This window comes from Rhinoraja longicauda, chromosome 36, assembly GCF_053455715.1.
Source record: "Rhinoraja longicauda isolate Sanriku21f chromosome 36, sRhiLon1.1, whole genome shotgun sequence".
Classification (NCBI taxonomy): Eukaryota; Metazoa; Chordata; class Chondrichthyes; order Rajiformes; family Arhynchobatidae; genus Rhinoraja; species Rhinoraja longicauda.
The window spans coordinates 14,169,937-14,180,497 of record NC_135988.1 but is presented as its reverse complement, the minus strand read 5'-3'; the positions used below and the strand labels follow the sequence as shown (position 1 = coordinate 14,180,497).

The window sequence follows — 10,561 nt, the reverse complement described above, 5'->3', positions numbered from 1 at the left end:
CCACCACCCTCTGCGTGAAAAAATTACCCCTCAGATTCCTATAAAATCTTTCCCCCTTCACCTTAAACCTATGCCCTCTGGTTTTCGATTTACCTACTCTGGGCAAGAGACTCTGTGCGTCTACCAGATCTATTCCTCTCATGATTGAGACACCTCTTTAAGATCACCCCTCAACCTCCTGCGCTCCAGGGAATAGAGTCCCAGCCTCGCTCAACCTCTCCCTATAGCTCAGACCCTCTAGTCCTGGCAACATCTTCGTAAATCTCTGTACCCTTTCCAGCTTGACAACAACTTTCCCAGAACTGAACACCATGCTCTCAACGCGGCCTTGCCAACGTCTTATACAACTGCAACAGGGCCTCCCAACTTCCACACGCAGCCACCCCTCATCCTCCCACGCTCCAGGGAATAAAGTCCCTGTGTCTGCTCAACCTCTCCCTGGAGGATATGTTGCAAAATGGTTTGCATTGAGGGCGCTCAGCGTAGGTTTACTAGGTTAATTCCCGGAATGGCGGGACTGTCACATGTTGAAAGACTGGATCGACTAGGCTTGTATACACTGGCATTTAGAAGGATGAGAGGAGATCTTATCGAAAAGTATAAGATTATTAAGGGGTTGGACACGTTAGAGGCAGGAAACATGTTCCCAATGTTGGGGGAGTCCAGAACAAGGGGCCACAGTTTAAGAATAAGGGGTAGGCCATTTAGAACTGAGACGAGGAAAAACTTTTTCAGCCAGAGAGTTGTAAATCTGTGGAATTCTCTGCCTCAGAAGGCAGTGGAGGCCAATTCTCTGAATGCATTCAAGAGAGAGCTAGATAGAGCTCTTAAGGATAGCGGAGTCAGGGGGTATGGGGAGAATATATATAATATAAGAAAATAACTGCAGATGCTGGTACAAATCGATTTATTCACAAAATGCTGGAGTAACTCAGCAGGTCAGGCAGCATCTCGGGAGAGAAGGAATGGGTGACGTTTCGGGTCGAGACCCTTCTTCAGACTGAAGAAGGGTCTCGACCCGAAACGTCACCCATTCCTTCTCTCCCGAGATGCTGCCTGACCCGGTATGGGGAGAAGGCAGGAACGGGGTACTGATTGAGAATGATCAGCCATGATCACATTGAATGGCAGTGCTGGCTCGAAGGGCTGAAATTGTGTCCATTCGGCCCATTAAGTCCATACTAACCCTTTACTCTACATTCCAACTGGCCTCGACAATATTGTCTATTGTTGTCCTTGAGGCCAGTTGGAATGTAGAGTAAAGGGTTAGTATGGACTTAATGGGCCGAACGGACACAATTTTGCATGATGCTCAACGTCCGGGTGTTTTTTTTTTTTGCAATTGTAATTTATTTTGGAGGGGGGGGGGGGGGGGTGGGGAATGCCTGAGGGTATTGAGGGTGGGATGGGGCGACAACTTACGACAGGGGAGCGGCCCCAGAACGCCCGGGCGCCGGGTACTGTTTGGAATGCGCCCGCTGTGACGGGCAGACCGTGGAACATGTTTTCATTGGAAACCCGGACCATTGCACAGACTCCAACGGTCGCGGGGAGAGAGGAGGTCAGGCCAGGCCAGGCCAGGCCAGGCCAGAGGGAAGGGGCGAGGGGCAAGGGGCAAGGGGCGAGGGGCGAGGGGCAAGCAAGCAAGGCTACTGATGGAGCTCTTCCAGTCAGCGACTGAGTACACGGTGCGGGGCGCCTGCAGCAGCTGCCTGTCCTGTAGCCGCTCCAGCGGCAGCATGGAGATCAAGGCAGGTAGGTGTGAGCACAGCCCACACACTTACACACACACACCCTAACACACACACACACAGATAACACACACACACCATAACTCACACACACACACACACTCACCATAACTCACACCAACACGCACACACACACACACACACACACACACATCATAACTCACACGCACACACCATAACTCACACACACAGATACACTCACACACACTCACCATAACTCACACATACACACATAGATACACTCACACACACTCACCATAACTCACACCAACACGCACACACACATCATAACTCACACACACACACACACACACACACATAGATACTCACACACACTCACCATAACTCACACCAACACGCACACACACATCATAACTCACACACAGACACAGACGCGCACACACACACCATAACACAGACACACATACACACACATGCCATAACACACACACACACACACACACACACACACACACACACTGACACGCACACCATAACACAGACACACATATACACACACACGCCATAACACACATATATACACATACACCATAACTCACGCACACCCTAACACACACACACAGACACACACACACCATAACACACACTAACACACACACGCTATAACACACACACAGACACACACACACGCCATAACACACATACACACAGCCAACGCCATAACAGACACACACAGACACACGCCATAACACACACGCCATAATGTTTAGTGCAAGATAAAGTCCAATGAAAGATTGTCCGAGGGTCTCCAGTGAGGTAGATAGTAGTAAAAAGCTGGAGTAACTCAGCGGGACAGGCAGCATCTCTGGAGAGAGGAAATGGGTGATGTTTCGGGTCGAGATCCTTCTTCAGTCTGAAGAAGGGTCTCGACCCAAAAACGTCACCCATTCCTTCCCTCCAGAGATGCTGCCTGTCCCGCTGAGTTACTCCAGCTTTTTGTATCTATCTTCGGTTTAAACCAGCATCTGCAGTTCCTTCTTACAAAGGTAAATAGTAGCCCAGGACTACTCTCTAGTTGCTAATAGAATGATTCAGCTGGGAAGAAAGATTGGCCTTCTTCTGGTCCTATGACATATGGACGTATGAACCTCTACTCCATCGTGGGCTACCTGGTCATTACCACTTGCCAACCATTTAGCTCCTCTTCTCATTCCAGCACTGACCTTTCTGTCCTGGGCCTCTTCCACTGCCAGAGTGAAGCCACATGACAATTAGAGGGACAGCACCAACTCATCTTCAGCTTGGGTACCTCACAACCTAACAGTATGAACACTGGTTGACACAAAGTGCTGGAGTACCTCAGCGGGTCAGGCAGCATCTCTGGAGAAAATGGACAGGTGATGTTTCCGGTCAAGACCCTTCTTCAGACCGATTGTAGATGGGAGAGTTTATATTTCAATATGAAGATTGAATTTTAACCTCTTCCCCCTCCCCTTTTCCTGTTTCACCCCAATAATTTAGTCGTTAGCTGTTCAAAGAAGCAGGAAGATTGAACTTTATTGGCTTCCATCACAGTGTGGAATGTGCAATCCGCTGTGCTGGATGTTTATGTGAACTTTTATGTCGTTGTGTGTCTTGTTGCCTTTCACTTAGTATGGCTGTATGGTAACTCAAATTGCACTGTACCTTAATTGGTACATGTGACAATAAACTGACCTTGAAACCTTGAAACTCTCTCAGAAAACCTCGTCTCAGTCCTGCTGACGTCCAAAGGGCCTGGCTTCAAGGTTATAGATTGAAAGACCAGGATGAGTTGAGGCAGTTTCTATGTTTTACCCTGAACCATTGTAATCTGGCATCCACTAGAGTCATAGTGCGGAAACAGGCCCTTCGGCCCAACTTGCCTACGCCAGTCAACATGTCCCAACCACACTGGTCCCACCTGCCCGTGTTTGGTCCATATCCCTCCAAATCTGTCCTATCCATGTACCTGTCTAGCTGTTTCTTAAACGTTGGGATAGTCCCAGCCTCAACTGCCTCCTCTGGCAGCTTGTTCCTGACACCCACCACCCTTTTTTGTGAAAAAGTGAAAATATGACATTAGGGGTAATAATCCCAAGCTGAGAGTTTCGGAGAAGGTTCGGGCTTTCTAACTTCAACGGTTAATGCGAAATGCAGGGCAACATTGATCAATTCCAGCAAGATGCTGACGACTGCTTTCTTGTGCTTTCAGCCTCTGATGTGGACCTGTCCAAGGCTGTCTGTCTCGGCCTGGTGGAGGGAGTTGTTGGGAAGTTTCAGTTTCACCCAGGTGAGGCTGTATCTGCTGCAATCACAGGACCGATTTGATCAAAGTGCCCCCTCGCGCACACACACTCACACACACACACACACACACACACACACACACACACACACACACACACACACACACACACACACACACACACACACACACACACACACACACACACACACACACACACACACACACACACACATATATACGCAGTTGCTACACAAATCTATGACAAGACGCCTGATGTACCATAATGCCTGCATTAGGGTGTTTGCAATACTGTGGCTGCAGATGGTTACACCAACGCACGGGATCTCCGCTCATGGACACAGTGACTCCTGATGGAGTCATAGAGTTATAGAGTCTTACGGCGTGGAAACGGGCCCTTCGGTCCAACTTGCCCACACAAGAGTGTTGAGTCAAGAGTGTTTTTAATTGTCATGTGTCCCAGATAGAAAAAAACCTTCAGTTTGTGTATATGTACACATATACTCACAAATACACACACACACATATACACACACACATATATGTATATATATATATACACACACATATATATACACACACACACACACACACACATATATATACACACATACACGCGCGCACACACACACACACACACATATATACACACATACACACACTTATACATATATACATATATATATATATATATATGCTCACACACATATACACGCACACATACGTACACAAAAAACAAGTCATGTGTCCCAGATAGGAAAAAAAACTTCAGTTTGTGTATATGTACACATATACTGACAAATACACACACACACACACACACACACACACATATACACACACACACACATATATATACACACACACATATATATATATATATATATACACGCACACACAAACACACACACATATATACACACACACACACAAATATATATATATACGCGCGCACACACACACACATATATATATATATACTCACACACATATACACGCACGCATATGTACACACAAAAAAACAAGCAATAATAGTGCAATCCCTCTGAACCTGATGTAGCCTTCAAGTGCCTCACAAACTAGCTGTTAACATTAGTTTTAGTTTAGAGAAACAGTGTGGAAGCAGGTCCTTGGGCCCAGCAATTCCGTGTTGACCTGTGATCGCCCGGTACACTAGTTCTATTCTGCACACGCGGGGCAATTTACAGCGGGCCAATGAACCTGCAAACCTGCACACCTTTGGGATGTGGGAGGAAACCGGAGCACCCGGAGGAAAACCCACGTGGTCAGGGGGGAACATGCAAACTCTACACAGACAGCACCCGAGACCAGGGTCGAACCCGGCTCTCTGGCGCTGCGAGGCAACAGCTCTACCGCTGTGTCTCTGTGCCACCACCTGTTTGGTGTGGGCTAGTATAGATGAGACGGCTGTTGACGTCAACTCACCTGGGTTAACATGTGATGAGCATTTGAAGCCGCTGGGCCTGTACTCGCTGGAGTTCAGAAGGACGAGGGGGGACCTCAGTGGAACAAAATGAACAGTGAAAGGCCTGGATAAAGTGGATGTGGAGACGATGTTTCCACTGGTGGGAGAGTCCAGGACCAGAGGCTATTACCTCAGCACAAAAGGACGTGCAGCCGTGAGGTTGCTCATTGTTATTTTTTGTAGATTTAGAATGTTTCCTGGTCCTCATTCAACGGAAAGGCTTTGTGGGCACGGTTCCCGGGCAACATGAGATGTACAAGATCGCCAAAGTGGCAGTGATACCGTTGACTAACGCCGAGCCTCAGGACTTGAAGCTGGAGGTAAAAGTTCAGCGTCTCATTCACAAACAGCCTGATTTCGGTTTGCTGAGACCCCATGGGATCTCCCGGTTGCCAACCATTTCAACTCCCCTTCCCATTCGCACACACCGACCGACCTTTCTGTCCTGGGCCTCCTCCATTGCCGGATAGAAACATAGAAACGGACAAATAGGAGCTGGGTAGTCCATTCGGCACTTCGAGCCAGCACCGCCATTCACTACGGTCACTCACTCAGTCTGAAGAAGGGTCTCGACCCAAAACGTCACCCATTCCTTCTCTCCAGAGATGCTGCCTGACCTGCTGAGTTACTCCAGCATTTTGTGAATGAATACCGCCATTCACTATGATCATGGCTGATCATCTAAAATCAGTACTCCGTTCCTGCTTTTTCCCCATATGCCTTGATTCCTTGAGCCCAAAGAGCTAAATCTAACTCTCTTTTGAAAACTTCCCGTGAATTGGCCTCCACTGCCTTCTGTGGCAGAGAATTCCACAGATTCACAACTCTCTGGATGAAAAAGCTTATCCTCGCGCTCATGACGTAGGGTATACTCACATTGGAGGAGCAGCAACTCATATTTCACTTCGGTTGCTTACTACCCGGCAGTACAAATGTCGAATTCTCTCATCTATACACTAAAACTCTCGTTTGTTTGTTTGTTTGTTCCTGAACTACAGCCAAAACGGTACACGATAGCGCGACAGTTTTAGGCCCACCTTACTCACCGTCGTCCCTTTGGTGCTAATGGAAGAAGTTTCATTGAAATCGGTGTTATATTTTTAAAGTTATTCACATTTTAAAGTTTAAGTCTATGTCCTAGGGAGGGAGGGGGGAGGGAGGGAGGGAGGTGGAGGGAGGGGGAGGCAGGGGGGGGAGGGAGGATGAGGGGGGGGGTGGAGTGGGGTGGTGGGGAAGGGAGGGGCAGGCAAGGGGGTGGAGGGAGGGGGAGGCAGGGGGGGAGGGAGGATGAGGGGGGGTGGAGTGGGGAGGTGGGGAAGGGGGAGGGAGGGGCAGGCAAGGGGGTGGAAGGAGGGGGAGGCAGGGGGGGAGGGAGGATGAGGGGGGGGTGGAGTGGGGAGGTGGGGAAGGGGGAGGGAGGGGCAGGCAGGGGGGTGGAGGGAGGGGGAGGCAGGGGGGGAGGGAGGATGAGGGGAGGGTGGAGTGGGGAGGAAGAGGGTGCTGCACCAATACAGGAGAGGTTTGGGCCTCTGCCCTTTCACCTGGGCCTCTGCCCTTTCACCTTGCCCTCTTCCTCCACCCGAGTCGTTTAACCAGTTCCACAGTTCACCGCACCGTATCGCTCTTGAGATCACACCCTTCCCAGCCAACAAGGGGCCGACCGCAGCACCACCCTGCCGGCGGTCGTTTTGGTTCAGTTTCGTTTAGCTTCAGAGACACAGCGCAGAAACAGGCCCTTCGGCCCACCGGGCCTGCACCGCCCAACGATGCCCACAAACCAACACTGCCCTACACGCACCAGGGACAATTTACAATATTTACCAAGACAATTCGTCTGCAAACCTGTACTACTGTGGGGGAAACCAGAGCTCCCGGAGAAAACCCACGCAGTCACAGGGTGAACCTGCAAACTCCGTACAGACAGCACCCGGGTTTCTGGCGCTGTGAGGCAGCAACTCTACCGCTGTGCCACACTTCCTTCCGTTGGGTGGCATAGCACCAAGCCTACACACTCCCTCTTCCTCCGAGCCTACTTGAACCCATCCTGGTTATTGTCTTTCTGCTGTGAACGCCTGCCTGGTTGATGATATTTTTCCCTCAAAGGGTTGGGAGATTCCTTGAACATTTATTTACAGAATACGGGCATTACTGGCAATGCCAAGTGTTTGTTGCCCGTCTATAATCGTCCACCAGCGGGTGATGGTGAGCCAGTGCCATAAAACAGTTCTTTAACCCAGTCCCTCTGGTGAAGGTTGTCCAGCAATGGTCAATGATTCTTGACCCGGTGATGATGACAGATGATGGTGGCTCCCGTCTGCTTCTCCTGACCTCGGCCTTCTTGGTGGCAGAGCCCGCCACGTTGGGAGGTGTTGATGATGGAGTGCATTCTTTGGACGTCTCTGCGATAAATTTTTCTCTTTCTCCCAGGGGGGGGAAAAAAAAACTTTTTTAAAGCCTCAACCGTGACCAAAAATGCAAAGTGAAATGATTACATTGGTCCGTCTGGGATGAATGTTTTGTGATGGACGTTTTATCTTTTTTATCCAGTTTTGCAAGGTGCACATGAAGGCTGCAGACGAGTGTACTCTCACGGTCAACTCGAAAAAACAGCTGGGAGACCCTGGTGCCAAGCGGCAGGTGATGTCCATTACCCCCCTCGGTTTAGTTAGTTGAATGAGTGGAAGATACAGCACGGATTCAGCCCTTTGCTCACCATGATCCACGCCAACCATCGATCACCCGTCCACACTAGCTCGCTGGTTTGGTTTAGTTTAGAGATAAAGCGCGGAAACCAGCCCTTCGGCCCCTGTCAGGCAGCAACTCTACCGCTGCGCCACCATGCGGCCGGTTCGATCCCATCCCACGTTCTCATCCGCTCCCTGCACTCCAGGGTCAATTTTACCAGAGGGCCAATTAACCTGCAAAACCCGGGCTTCCCTTGGGACGTGGGAGGAAACCGCCGGGGTCACACGGAGAATGTCCGCACACATGCAGTGCCCGAGGCCAGGATCGAACCCGGGTCTCTGGCGCTGTGAGGAAGCGGCTCTATCCGCTGGGCCAAGGGGGGCCGATCTCTCAGTTCTCTTTCGCTGCAATGGCCTCCCAGTGCCGCGCACCCATCCCTAGGGTTCGAACTCTAAATGCGTCATAGACCATCAGTGTGATATGCAACTGAACCAACGAGAGAGCTGTCCTGAGCTGCTATCTACCCCCATTGGAGATCCTCGCACTTTCTTTAATCGAACTTCACTGGACTTTATCTTGCACTGAACACTATTCCCTTTCTCCTGCATATGTACACTGTCGACGGCTGGATTGTAATCATGTACGAATGAATAAGCTTATTGGCCAAGTATGTGCATATACAAGGAATGTGCCTTGGTGCTCCGCTCACAAATGACAACACAAACACACAGTTAAACAATCAATAATAAAGCGTAAGCACATCAAAACAATAAGGATACAACATTACCGTCTAAACTATGTGGGTGAAAATAAACCAGAGCAGAAAAGAGACGACAGACGTTTGGTTATTGAGTCGGACTACTACTCGTGGAAAAAAAGCTGTCTAGTCTTTCCGCTGATTGGAGAGCACGCGGCGAAAAAGCTTTTCGCTGCACCTCGGTACACGTGACAGTAAACTAAACTCAAACGAGCCAAAGTCCTACAAAGCTGCATCATGGCATATTGACTCCTGTACTCAATGCCCCCCTACCTATGAAAGCAAGCCTGCTGGATGCCTTCTTTACCTCATTTCCTAGCTCGGCTGAAATATAGTCACAGGGCCATGCAGCAGGGAAACAAGTCCTTCGACTCAACTGTTCTGTGCCAAGCAAGGAGCCCACCTGAGCTGGTTCAGTTTGCCTACATTTGGCCCATATCCCCTCCCACCCTTTCCCATCCTTGTACCTGCCCCGGCCTGAAATGTAATTTGTCCATGTCCTCCAGAGGTGCTGAATTACTCCAGCATGTTGTGTTTTTATTAGAGTCCAGCATCTGTTTCTCCATCTAGTTTAGTTTAGTGTATTGTAGTTGATAGTTTCGTTTCGTTTCCATGTGCCGGCCCACGAAATATATTTGAAGCCTTGCGCTTGTCCGGCTTCCCGCGGCGGCTCGTCCCGTGCGCCGCCGCCCCTCCGTGCAGTCCCTCCCCTCCCCCTCGGTGACTCCCGCCGTCTCTGTCTTGCAGTCCAGTGGCGAGGAGAAGCTGGAGAGGCGGCTGCTGGAAGAGGTGGTCAAAATGTTCACCGACAGCGACTCGTTCTTCTTCAGCCCGACCTACGACATCACGAACAGCGCCCAGCGGCAGTGGCACCACCTCAACGACAGACACGGCTTGCTGGCAAAGGCGAGGGTCGGGGGGGGGGGGGGGGTGGTGGTGGGGGGGGGGGGGGTGGTCATCGGCTATGTGGGTTTCAATGTGACGTGGGAGCAAAGGGCAGTATGGCACAAGAACAGGCCCTTTGGCCCACCATGTCCGCACCAAACACAACGGCAAAACCATCTCTTATCCACCTGCACATCCATCCCTTCCCTGCCTCTTCATGTGCCGATCCAAAAGCCTCTTAAACGTTACTATCATATCTGCCTCAACTCCCAACCCTGGCATTCACTCCCCTCCAGTGAAAAATAGTTACCCCTTTAAACTTTGCCCCTCTCACGACAGCCACATGCCTTCATAGAACAATAGGACACAGAACAGAACAGGAACAGGCCCATCGGCTCACCATGTCTGCGCCAAACATGATGTTGGGATAGTCCCTGCCTCAGCTGCCTCCCCTGGCAGCTTGTTCCATACACCCACCACGCTGGTGGACAGGGTGATTGCTGGTGGGCGCGCACTCGTTGGCACAGCGGGTCTGCAAATCTCCAAGCTAAACCAAAACTGTTCACCAGCCTCCTGCACTACATTTGGGAAACGGCCCCAGTCTACACAGCTCTGCCCTGTCCAGTTTCCGCACGAGTCGGCTCACCTGTGCCCCTGAGAGCAGGAAGGAAATCGAGAGCGGAATACCAGGGGAGGGGCACGAACATTGGTCAGAGGAACAGGTTGGCGCGTTTGATCACCCAAGCTGG

The 10,561-nt window shown here is 50.4% G+C and overlaps 1 protein-coding gene across 1 annotated transcript in view; it reads left to right on the top strand.

The window, feature by feature from the left end:
• The first annotated feature begins 1,655 nt into the window (after positions 1–1,655).
• Positions 1,656–10,561, top strand: part of LOC144610287 (phosphatidylinositide phosphatase SAC2-like) — a 48,964-nt gene continuing 40,058 nt past the window's right edge. The window contains exons 1-5 of the mRNA XM_078428876.1: positions 1,656–1,755; positions 3,946–4,023; positions 5,669–5,805; positions 8,033–8,122; positions 9,675–9,833. Of these exons, the coding sequence (XP_078285002.1) occupies positions 1,656–1,755; positions 3,946–4,023; positions 5,669–5,805; positions 8,033–8,122; positions 9,675–9,833 (564 nt within the window). The remainder of the gene's footprint in view (positions 1,756–3,945; positions 4,024–5,668; positions 5,806–8,032; positions 8,123–9,674; positions 9,834–10,561) is intronic.